Source organism: Ixodes scapularis, unplaced genomic scaffold (genome assembly GCF_016920785.2).
Source record: "Ixodes scapularis isolate PalLabHiFi unplaced genomic scaffold, ASM1692078v2 PGA_scaffold5__190_contigs__length_132052651, whole genome shotgun sequence".
NCBI classification, from domain to species: domain Eukaryota; kingdom Metazoa; phylum Arthropoda; class Arachnida; order Ixodida; family Ixodidae; genus Ixodes; species Ixodes scapularis.
The window spans coordinates 11,553,651-11,566,969 of NW_024609880.1; the positions used below are offsets into that span (position 1 = coordinate 11,553,651).

The 13,319-nt window shown below is 37.3% G+C and overlaps 1 protein-coding gene across 1 annotated transcript in view; it reads right to left on the minus strand.

The window, feature by feature from the left end:
• Window positions 1-13,319, minus strand: part of LOC8050608 — a 212,791-nt gene that overhangs the window by 44,236 nt on the left and 155,236 nt on the right. Inside the window, exon 18 of the mRNA XM_040215189.3 lies at window positions 2,135-2,258. Coding sequence (XP_040071123.1) covers window positions 2,135-2,258 — 124 coding nt within the window. The remainder of the gene's footprint in view (window positions 1-2,134; window positions 2,259-13,319) is intronic.

The following is a 13,319-nucleotide window of genomic DNA, read 5'->3' on the forward strand; positions in this document are numbered from 1 at the left end:
ATTAAAATGACAGACCAAGTACGTTAGACAAGTAGCCCCCGCCCTGGGGCTCATCAGAACACAAAAGTAACCTTCGATTTACTGGTAGATTCAGTAAAATCTGGTACACATCACCTCGTTTACTCAAGATAACTTGGCCAAGGGAGGCGATTCTCTGATAAAATAAATGCATGTTTTAGCTCACCCACTCCGCCGCCCCTTCACCTCCCAAATACGTCCAGCCCCCCATGCCTTTAGCATTTTAAGGTTAAAAAACCTCGCAGTAAAGCCACTTTCGGAAACTATATTTTTGACGATTCGGGTGCACGTATGTGTGCTTAGGCACGTCTGCAGGAAACACACAAAAAAGAGAAACTCTAATTATGCGCTCAGAAAATTAATATCCTTGAAAAAATTTTTTTTTAATTAAAGCAAGGGGACCTTCCGTTTGTCCACTCTTTGATGAAATCTAAGAATATATTCAAATTCCTTTCTAAAATATTTTTAAGTGCCGCCAATTGATGAGTAGTATATTATGACACATGATCTTACTTTCGACTGTTTCAGCGCACACGACAAGCTTAGAGACACTAACGATATAAAATGTAAAGCCTCAATCTCGTTCGTTTCCAGCGTCCTCCGTCTAAAGTTTTAGAAAACGTCGGCCAGTAGGAGGCAGTCCGTCTTCAGATAAAAGTCGCTGTATTCTCTAAGATTCTTGAAATCAAAGGTACGGAAAAAGACCTGGGCATGTTAGTAGTCATCTTCAAACACCCCGCTTCCAGTCAACTTGTTAAAAAAAGGCCTCTCTAGGCGGAAAACTCTGCCTCTCGTAACTCGCAGAGCTTGTAGTCAAATTATAACAAAGCACACCTTTGCGGGCAAGGAGGTCGACGTGCTCGGGAAAGGAGTGCTGAAGGCAAAACAAAAATGTTCTGTGTCCTTAGAGTGGAGATTTCGCACGAGCGTCTCCAGGCTTGCATTAAGAAATGTGAGGCTGTCAATAAAGCGAAAATTGTCTATCTCTAACAATTTAAAAGTTTCACATGAGCTTCCGAGTACATTAATATCTTTGGACACGAACAACTTAAGCTTTTAAACAAGAAGCTGAGGTCCTAGGAATGGTTATGCGCTATGACTGGAACTGTATGTTTGTTGATTCGATTGTTACACTGAGAGCAAACCGGCACGCTGTACTGTTCCTTAGTTAGATCCCAGCTAGAGTACTCCTCGGTTGTTTGGAACGGCAATTCCAAAACTAACAGTTTAACTGTCGAGCGATTCCAAACCAAATTTATTTTCATCTTTAAATATCGTCACCTTGCAAAAGGTGATCCTTGTTTAAACGCTGGGTGTAACTCGTAACTCGTCAACTTGTGGAGCTTGCAGCAGCGTCGGGTGAAGATCTGTTGTTTTTATTTAAGACCCTGCACGCTCGATTAACTCTCCTAGCCTTCTTTCTGTTCGAAGTGAGTCTTAGAGATCCACGTGAGCCTACACGGCTTCAATCATCTTTTTACATAGCTCGACATTTTAGCCACTTAAACTCAATCCAAATATCGGCTAAGTGTTATAACCGTTCCTCTGATACAATTGACATTTTAACTTATGCGGAAGCAAGTTCGGAAACGCTGTTCAAAATTTCCTCTTGCAAGGAAAGAGCTGATTAGGTGAAGGGTTGATGTTTGTGAGTACGATATCCAAGTACTTTTTGATCTCACACCTGGTGATGTCTCTGTTTTTTGCGTTTGATTTCCCTTGTCGATTTGAGTGTCTTTCGTACTTGTTAATATCTTAATTATCAGACTGGTGAACCACGGTGAACCAGACTGGTTACTAGTGAAACAGACTGGTGAACTGGTGAACCTTCTGCACCTGCGTGTATGTATGTGTGTTTTTTCTTGTTTGTTTTAAATTGTGCCAGAACTAAGAACGACTGGTTGTTCCTGGACACTACAATAAACAATGGTTGATTGATTGATTCTAGCTTTATCTAGATAGCCACAAAAGGTTGTCCGAGAATTTAGTAGGGTAACTCTGGTTAAGCGTAAGTCAGCCCTTATAACTAGGGTATTATACTATTTATCAGACCTTATTGCGAAATAGAGTTTATGAGTATAGGTGGGTACATTAATTAAGCGAGATAAACACTCACTCAGATACTTGTGGCTGAGGTTGAAGGCGGAAGTGGCGTCGTTAGCGGGCTGGTATTCGAGCATCTGGAGGACCATAGTTTCCAGCACGTTCATCATGTTAAAGGCGGTTATAAGCCGTTCTTCCTGAAATTGAAAAAAAAATCAATCATCAAACAAAATAAAAACGCAAAGTCTAAAAATATTTGCTAAAACAAATATAGAGGCAAAGAGTTTTATATTTTCAGAGGTGAAACACACAACTGGAATTAACTGGTTTTTACACGTAGTAATAATAATATTACCCTTATTTCTTCAATATTCAAAGAAAGTTGGTTGATAATAACGCAACAGAGCTGTTAAAACAGCTTCACTAACTCCAAGCTCCTAAGGAAAAATACAAGGAGGGACCCAAAGTAATCCGAAATTTAGTTTTATTAAATTGTGTTGATTTTCACACGTTAACATTTGAGTCACATAAAAGTACTCTCCGCCTAATTCGATACACTTGTTGAGACGTTTCTTCCAATCCTCATTTGAAGGAGATTCCAATGGCGACCCCGGAACCTTCTGGAATGTCCTATTCTAATGTCCTCCGCAGTTGGGTACCTGTGTGCACAGAGTCCTCTTAGACTGTCAGATATCTTTTCGTAGGTGTTTTAGGGTGTCTTTGTTATTAAATGTGCGTATATGGTGTTGAGCTCCTAGTGTGAAATTTAGTTTCCTACTGAATCTAACTTGAATATTTAGGTGGTTAATTGAGAGGACAAGAGAAATTATTTCTGAAACAGTGAAGACAATTTTACAATTTCTCTCGAAGAAACATTTTGTTTCTTCTGAATAACTCTTGGTGTTTCAAAATTTGTCATGATTACAATAGCAAAACCTACGCTTCTCAAAAAAAAAAAAAAAAAAACTACTGCGAAAAAAAAATATATTAATTTTTTTTTTTTCGTACAACAGTGCATTCTCCTTCTGGAAACTGCTTCGAAGCAGCTGTCCGGAAAAAGAGGGTTGAATGGATTTGAAGAATCCTTCGCGTCCGAAGACTCGTTTTGTTTACCTCTAGATATATTTGCATGTGCCTGGTTCTTCTCTTTGGCGTGTATTGTAGGATCGTAACGCCGCGCAATCTCTGCTTGCAGAAAATGTATGGTCATGTGGTAATTGAAACGATGCATAAAAACTGCCGAAGATGTGGTTCGAGACTTGGCTTCTTCATGCCGAAAAAAGCGAATTACGTCGGCAAATTCAAATCAGATTTTTTTTATAGGTAGTGCGCGTAGTATTTATTAATTTTTAAGGATACGTCTTTAAAACGAACTAAATATAGCCCTCACAACGTGCAGCACAGGTACCTTCCTGGTAGGATGACGCTGAAGGTTGGATTTTTCAAATAGCAATAAAGTGGAATTAATATTCATGCCCTTTATCGCCGCACTCAATGTTGGTCAACCCCTACATTGCGCTATGCAAGTTATAAATCTATGATAACTGCAGAGCACTGAATTTGCAGCCATCCGCTTTCTTAATAATGACATTCAAACTACACCTGTACGTTGCTTTTTTTTTGCAATAAAAGGTAACATTTCCTAACACTTTTCTGAAAAACAACAACAACGCAACTGCCTTGAATGAAAATGCTTTCTTAAAGTTATATGTGAAGCAGTTTTTACATCAGAATCACTCGCCAGTGTAATATTGCCGAATGAAGGGCGAAACCGCGGCAATTAAAGGAAATGCAATTGACGTACGAATGTTTGACAATGAAGTTTCACCCCCATTATTACAAAACAAATAATTAGTTTTTCAGTTTTACTACACGAAACATTTGTAGAAAAAAAAAAAACGCATGCCAGTATGACCAAAAACAGAAGTTGCTTAGTGCCTCGGTTTAGTGTTAAGACCCTTCTGTTCAAGCGTCATTAGAAATTCAGCGGTATTATTATTAATAGTTGAGTTGTTATTAAAGCTAATGTACCGTGAAATACCAGGGAAGCGCCCACCTCACTTTCAATGAAAACTTGGTTAATCAGTAGGTGGACGCTTGTCCGGTCAAATTCTGCGCTTCATACATAATTTGCAGCATTCCCAAGTTTGGGAAATGTTAATAGTGGGCGCTTGAATAAGGAAGGCACTTCCGCGGTATTTTAAATTAGTTACTTTTATACAGAAGTTGTAAAAAGGTTAAAAATAATTATTCTTAAAGACGACAATAAAAAAATAAATCGCATAAGCAAGCGATCACCGCGCCAACGAAAGGGCGGCACGTGACACAGCAGTCGCGCCAACACAGCGGTAACGAGAGTGCCTAGCGGATGCCTTCTCTGTAGCACACGGAAGGTCGGTTGAGTAGCTTTTCCCTAACCCCACGTTCGGAACAACTCTTCTATGGCTGCGCCAGGCTTTCACCGGTCATGCATGGCTTTGCACACGGGTGTCTTTTTGCTTACTTTTCGAAGGCTGCAATGCCTGCTTTTTATACAGTTTTACCACAACTGGGGATTTTTCGGAGTTGAACCGCAAGGATCAAAAACGGCAGTGTTGAAGTAGTAAAAAATAACCTTTGCAAACGATAACTATCTGCCTTTTTGGTCTGCTGAAGCACCCCGCGATTAAAACATGGGTGCAGCCATAGCCTCGTATATACTCATAAAGACTGGCAGATTGACACGAGAAGCGGCCGCCGAAGCGGAAACGTAGGAGCGGCAGACAACGGATGAGAGAAGAGCCACGTGACTGGCGCCCCGCTGCGGCGAGAGACTGAAACGCGCTTCTTCCGAGCGAGCAAGTGTGTTTCAGGTCCTCGCCGCTGCGAAAGGTGTGCGCTGATGTACAGGTTCCCCGAGGAATGGCTTTTTGATGCTCTGTGCTGCCAGATCCTCGTGCTCGAAATCTGCGACCGGGCATTCTATGGCTCCGTCATCGAACTGTCAGGTTTTAGGAGTATTGAGAAGGCTATGGTACAACCCGTCTATTCTCGCTCTCGGTGTATGCACAACAACACAGCGCCGCATGAGGCCATTTCATCGTCCCAATATTTTAGTCCAATCTTTCCTAATCTTTTTTATTATCTTGTTCTTATATTTTTCGGGCTGACAGCATAACGCGAAAATGCTACCTCGGACAAGTGGTTCCCAGTTCTCTCTTTAGTTCTCCTGAGTAAAGAAAAAAAGGTGTCGAACTATAATCTAGACGCGATTAAATTCTTTACATTGATAATGATGTAAACATTTTGTCTCCAAATCTAACAGTTTTATTAGCTGTACGCAGCACCTGCAATGCGCCTGTTGAAGTTGGAAATACATTAATAGGTAATGCAGAAAGAAAGATGTTCGCTTGCATTGCGAAGATGTTTACAGCTATTTGCCATACCAATAACGTTTTAGCTGTTACACACGTCATTTACCTTAACCATAGACGTTTCAAGGAAAATGTGAACCAATAAAAACTTGATCGTCCTAATATTTTAATTCAAACTTTCCTAATCTTTTTTATTATCCTGCCCTTATATTTTTCGGGCTGACAGCATAACGCGAAAATGCTACCACGGACAAGTGGTTCCCAGTTCTCTCTTTAGTTCTCCTGAGCAAAGAAAAAAAGGTGTCGAACTATAATATAGACGCGATTAACTTCTTTACATTGATAATGATGTAAACATTTTGTCTCCAAATCTAACAGTTTTATTAGCTGTACGCAGCACCTGCAATGCGCGTGTTGAAGTTGCAAATACACTAATAGGTATTGCGCAAAAAAAGATGTTCGCTTGCATTGCGAAGATGTTTACAGCTATTTGCCGTACCAATAACATTTTAGCTATTACACGCGTCATTTACCTTAACCAAAGACGCTTCAAGGAAAACGTGAACCAATAAAAACTGAATCGCCCTAATATTTTAATTCAAACTTTCCTAATTTTTTTATTATCCTGCCCTTATATTTTTCGGGCTGAGTGCATAACGCGAAAATGCTACCACGGACAAGTGGTTCCCAGTTCACTGTTTAGTTCTCCTGAGTAAAGAAAAAAAAAGTGTCGAACTATAATCTAGACACGATTAACTTCTTTACATCGATAATGATGTAAACATTTTGTTACCAAAGCTAAGAGTTTTATTAACTGTACGCTGCACCTGCAATGCGCGTATTGAAGTTGCAAATACATTAATAGGTAATGCAATGCGTAAAGAAAGATGTTCGCTTGCATTGCGAAGATGTTTACAGCTATTTGCAATACCAATAACGTTTTAGCTGTTACACGCGTCATTTACCTTAACCAAAGACGTTTCAAGGAAAATGTGAACCAATAAAAACTTAATCGTCTTAATATTTTAATTCAAACTTTCCTAATTTTTTTTATTATCCTGCCCTTATATTTTTCGGGCTGAGTGCATAACGCGAAAATGCTACCACGGACAAGTGGTTCCAAGTTCACTGTTTAGTTCTCCTGAGTAAAGAAAAAAAAAGTGTCGAACTATAATCTAGACACGATTAACTTCTTTACATCGATAATGATGTAAACATTTTGTTACCAAAGCTAAGAGTTTTATTAGCTGTACGCTGCACCTGCAATGCGCGTGTTGAAGTTGCAAATACATTAATAGGTAATGCAATGCGTAAAGAAAGATGTTCGCTTGCATTGCGAAGATGTTTACAGCTATTTGCAATACCAATAACGTTTTAGGTGTTACACGCGTCATTTACCTTAACCATAGACGTTTCAAGGAAAATGTGAACCAATAAAAACTTAATCGTCTTAATATTTTAATTCAAACTTTCCTAATTTTTTTTTATTATCCTGCCCTTATATTTTTCGGGCTGACAGCATAACGCGAAAATGCTACCACGAACAAGTGGTTCCCAGTTCTCTCTTTAGTTCTCCTGAGTAAAGAAAAAAAAATGTCGAACTATAATCTAGACACGATTAACTTCTTTACGTTGATAATGATGTAAACATTTTGTCTCCAAATGTCACAGTTTTATTAGCTGTACGCAGCACCTGCAATGCGCGTGTTGAAGTTGCAAATACATTAATAGGTAATGCAATGCGTAAAGAAAGATGTTCGCTTGCATTGCGAAGATGTTTACAGCTATTTGCAATACCAATAACGTTTTAGCTGTTACACGCGTCATTTACCTTAACCAAAGACGTTTCAAGGAAAATGTGAACCAATAAAAACTTAATCGTCTTAATATTTTAATTCAAACTTTCCTAATTTTTTTTATTATCCTGCCCTTATATTTTTCGGGCTGAGTGCATAACGCGAAAATGCTACCACGGACAAGTGGTTCCCAGTTCTCTCTTTAGTTCTCCTGAGTAAAGAAAAAAAAAGTGTCAAACTATAATCTAGACACGATTAACTTCTTTACATTGATAATGATGTAAACATTTTGTTACCAAAGCTAAGAGTTTTATTAGCTGTACGCTGCACCTGCAATGCGCGTGTTGAAGTTGCAAATACATTAATAGGTAATGCAATGCGTAAAGAAAGATGTTCGCTTGCATTGCGAAGATGTTTACAGCTATTTGCAATACCAATAACGTTTTAGGTGTTACACGCGTCATTTACCTTAACCATAGACGTTTCAAGGAAAATGTGAACCAATAAAAACTTAATCGCCTTAATATTTTAATTCAAACTTTCCTAATTTTTTTTTATTATCCTGCCCTTATATTTTTCGGGCTGACAGCATAACGCGAAAATGCTACCACGGACAAGTGGTTCCCAGTTCTCTCTTTAGTTCTCCTGAGTAAAGAAAAAAAAAGTGTCAAACTATAATCTAGACACGATTAACTTCTTTACATTGATAATGATGTAAACATTTTGTTACCAAAGCTAAGAGTTTTATTAGCTGTACGCTGCACCTGCAATGCGCGTGTTGAAGTTGCAAATACATTAATAGGTAATGCAATGCGTAAAGAAAGATGTTCGCTTGCATTGCGAAGATGTTTACAGCTATTTGCAATACCAATAACGTTTTAGGTGTTACACGCGTCATTTACCTTAACCATAGACGTTTCAAGGAAAATGTGAACCAATAAAAACTTAATCGCCTTAATATTTTAATTCAAACTTTCCTAATTTTTTTTTATTATCCTGCCCTTATATTTTTCGGGCTGACAGCATAACGCGAAAATGCTACCACGGACAAGTGGTTCTCAGTTCTCTCTTTAGTTCTCCTGAGTAAAGAAAAAAAAATGTCGAACTATAATCTAGACACGATTAACTTCTTTACGTTGATAATGATGTAAACATTTTGTCTCCAAATGTCACAGTTTTATTAGCTGTACGCAGCACCTGCAATGCGCGTGTTGAAGTTGCAAATACATTAATAGGTAATGCAATGCGTAAAGAAAGATGTTCGCTTGCATTGCGAAGATGTTTACAGCTATTTGCAATACCAATAACGTTTTAGGTGTTACACGCGTCATTTACCTTAACCATAGACGTTTCAAGGAAAATGTGAACCAATAAAAACTTAATCGTCTTAATATTTTAATTCAAACTTTCCTAATTTTTTTTTATTATCCTGCCCTTATATTTTTCGGGCTGACAGCATAACGCGAAAATGCTACCACGGACAAGTGGTTCCCAGTTCTCTCTTTAGTTCTCCTGAGTAAAGAAAAAAAAAGTGTCAAACTATAATCTAGACACGATTAACTTCTTTACATTGATAATGATGTAAACATTTTGTTACCAAAGCTAAGAGTTTTATTAGCTGTACGCTGCACCTGCAATGCGCGTGTTGAAGTTGCAAATACATTAATAGGTAATGCAATGCGTAAAGAAAGATGTTCGCTTGCATTGCGAAGATGTTTACAGCTATTTGCAATACCAATAACGTTTTAGGTGTTACACGCGTCATTTACCTTAACCATAGACGTTTCAAGGAAAATGTGAACCAATAAAAACTTAATCGTCTTAATATTTTAATTCAAACTTTCCTAATTTTTTTTTATTATCCTGCCCTTATATTTTTCGGGCTGACAGCATAACGCGAAAATGCTACCACGGACAAGTGGTTCCCAGTTCTCTCTTTAGTTCTCCTGAGTAAAGAAAAAAAAAGTGTCAAACTATAATCTAGACACGATTAACTTCTTTACATTGATAATGATGTAAACATTTTGTTACCAAAGCTAAGAGTTTTATTAGCTGTACGCTGCACCTGCAATGCGCGTGTTGAAGTTGCAAATACATTAATAGGTAATGCAATGCGTAAAGAAAGATGTTCGCTTGCATTGCGAAGATGTTTACAGCTATTTGCAATACCAATAACGTTTTAGGTGTTACACGCGTCATTTACCTTAACCATAGACGTTTCAAGGAAAATGTGAACCAATAAAAACTTAATCGTCTTAATATTTTAATTCAAACTTTCCTAATTTTTTTTTATTATCCTGCCCTTATATTTTTCGGGCTGACAGCATAACGCGAAAATGCTACCACGGACAAGTGGTTCCCAGTTCACTGTTTAGTTCTCCTGAGTAAAGAAAAAAAAAGTGTCGAACTATAATCTAGACACGATTAACTTCTTTACATTGATAATGATGTAAACATTTTGTTACCAAAGCTAAGAGTTTTATTAACTGTACGCTGCACCTGCAATGCGCGTATTGAAGTTGCAAATACATTAATAGGTAATGCAATGCGTAAAGAAAGATGTTCGCTTGCATTGCGAAGACGTTTACAGCTATTTGCAATACCAATAACGTTTTAGGTGTTACACGCGTCATTTACCTTAACCATAGACGTTTCAAGGAAAATGTGAACCAATAAAAACTTAATCGTCTTAATATTTTAATTCAAACTTTCCTAATTTTTTTTTTATTATCCTGCCCTTATATTTTTCGGGCTGACAGCATAACGCGAAAATGCTACCACGGACAAGTGGTTCCCAGTTCTCTCTTTAGTTCTCCTGAGTAAAGAAAAAAAAAGTGTCAAACTATAATCTAGACACGATTAACTTCTTTACATTGATAATGATGTAAACATTTTGTTACCAAAGCTAAGAGTTTTATTAGCTGTACGCTGCACCTGCAATGCGCGTGTTGAAGTTGCAAATACATTAATAGGTAATGCAATGCGTAAAGAAAGATGTTCGCTTGCATTGCGAAGATGTTTACAGCTATTTGCAATACCAATAACGTTTTAGGTGTTACACGCGTCATTTACCTTAACCATAGACGTTTCAAGGAAAATGTGAACCAATAAAAACTTAATCGTCTTAATATTTTAATTCAAACTTTCCTAATTTTTTTTTATTATCCTGCCCTTATATTTTTCGGGCTGACAGCATAACGCGAAAATGCTACCACGGACAAGTGGTTCCCAGTTCACTGTTTAGTTCTCCTGAGTAAAGAAAAAAAAAGTGTCGAACTATAATCTAGACACGATTAACTTCTTTACATTGATAATGATGTAAACATTTTGTTACCAAAGCTAAGAGTTTTATTAACTGTACGCTGCACCTGCAATGCGCGTATTGAAGTTGCAAATACATTAATAGGTAATGCAATGTGTAAAGAAAGATGTTCGCTTGCATTGCGAAGATGTTTACAGCTATTTGCAATACCAATAACGTTTTAGGTGTTACACGCGTCATTTACCTTAACCATAGACGTTTCAAGGAAAATGTGAACCAATAAAAACTTAATCGTCTTAATATTTTAATTCAAACTTTCCTAATTTTTTTTATTATCCTGCCCTTATATTTTTCGGGCTGACAGCATAACGCGAAAATGCTACCACGGACAAGTGGTTCCCAGTTCTCTCTTTAGTTCTCCTGAGTAAAGAAAAAAAAAGTGTCAAACTATAATCTAGACACGATTAACTTCTTTACATTGATAATGATGTAAACATTTTGTTACCAAAGCTAAGAGTTTTATTAGCTGTACGCTGCACCTGCAATGCGCGTGTTGAAGTTGCAAATACATTAATAGGTAATGCAATGCGTAAAGAAAGATGTTCGCTTGCATTGTGAAGATGTTTACAGCTATTTTCCATACCAATAACGTTTTAGCTGTCACACGCGTCTTTTACCTTAACCAAAGTCGTTTCAAGGAAAATGTGAACCAATAAAAACTTAATCGCCTTAATATTTTAATTCAAACTTTCCTAATTTTTTTTTATTATCCTGCTTTTATATTTTTCGGGCTGACAGCATAACGCGAAAATGCTACCACGGACAAGTGGCTCCCAGTTCTCTCTTTAGTTCTCCTGAGTAAAGAAAAAAACATGTCGAACTATAATCTCGACACGATTAACTTCTTTACGTTGATAATGATGTAAACATTTTGTCTCCAAATGTCACAGTTTTATTAGCTGTACGCAGCACCTGCAATGCGCGTGTTGAAGTTGCAAATACACTAATAGGTATTGCGCAAAAAAAGATGTTCGCTTGCATTGCGAAGATGTTTACAGCTATTTGCCATACCAATAACATTTTAGCTACTACACGCGTCATTTACCTTAACCAAAGACGTTTCAAGGAAAACGTGAACCAATAAAAACTGAATCGCCCTAATATTTTAATTCAAACTTTCCTAATTTTTTTATTATCCTGCCCTTATATTTTTCGGGCTCAGTGCATAACGCGAAAATGCTACCACGGACAAGTGGTTCCCAGTTCACTGTTTAGTTCTCCTGAGTAAAGAAAAAAAAAGTGTCGAACTATAATCTAGACACGATTAACTTCTTTACATCGATAATGATGTAAACATTTTGTTACCAAAGCTAAGAGTTTTATTAACTGTACGCTGCACCTGCAATGCGCGTATTGAAGTTGCAAATACATTAATAGGTAATGCAATGCGTAAAGAAAGATGTTCGCTTGCATTGCGAAGATGTTTACAGCTATTTGCAATACCAATAACGTTTTAGGTGTTACACGCGTCATTTACCTTAACCATAGACGTTTCAAGGAAAATGTGAACCAATAAAAACTTAATCGTCTTAATATTTTAATTCAAACTTTCCTAATTTTTTTATTATCCTGCCCTTATATTTTTCGGGCTGACAGCATAACGCGAAAATGCTACCACGGACAAGTGGTTCCCAGTTCTCTCTTTAGTTCTCCTGAGTAAAGAAAAAAAAAGTGTCGAACTATAATGTAGACACGATTAACTTCTTTACATTGATAATGATGTAAACATTTTGTTACCAAAGCTAAGAGTTTTATTAGCTGTACGCTGCACCTGCAATGCGCGTGTTGAAGTTGCAAATACATTAATAGGTAATGCAATGCGTAAAGAAAGATGTTCGCTTGCATTGCGAAGATGTTTACAGCTGTTTGCAATACCAATAACGTTTTAGGTGTTACACGCGTCATTTACCTTAACCATAGACGTTTCAAGGAAAATGTGAACCAATAAAAACTTAATCGTCTTAATATTTTAATTCAAACTTTCCTAATTTTTTTTTATTATCCTGCCCTTATATTTTTCGGGCTGACAGCATAACGCGAAAATGCTACCACGGACAAGTGGTTCCCAGTTCTCTCTTTAGTTCTCCTGAGTAAAGAAAAAAAAGTGTCAAACTATAATCTAGACACGATTAACTTCTTTACATTGATAATGATGTAAACATTTTGTTACCAAAGCTAAGAGTTTTATTAGCTGTACGCTGCACCTGCAATGCGCGTGTTGAAGTTGCAAATACATTAATAGGTAATGCAATGCGTAAAGAAAGATGTTCGCTTGCATTGCGAAGATGTTTACAGCTATTTGCAATACCAATAACGTTTTAGGTGTTACACGCGTCATTTACCTTAACCATAGACGTTTCAAGGAAAATGTGAACCAATAAAAACTTAATCGTCTTAATATTTTAATTCAAACTTTCCTAATTTTTTTTTATTATCCTGCCCTTATATTTTTCGGGCTGACAGCATAACGCGAAAATGCTACCACGGACAAGTGGTTCCCAGTTCTCTCTTTAGTTCTCCTGAGTAAAGAAAAAAAAATGTCGAACTATAATCTAGACACGATTAACTTCTTTACGTTGATAATGATGTAAACATTTTGTCTCCAAATGTCACAGTTTTATTAGCTGTACGCAGCACCTGCAATGCGCGTGTTGAAGTTGCAAATACATTAATAGGTAATGCAATGCGTAAAGAAAGATGTTCGCTTGCATTGCGAAGATGTTTACAGCTATTTGCAATACCAATAACGTTTTAGGTGTTACACGCGTCATTTACCTTAACTATAGA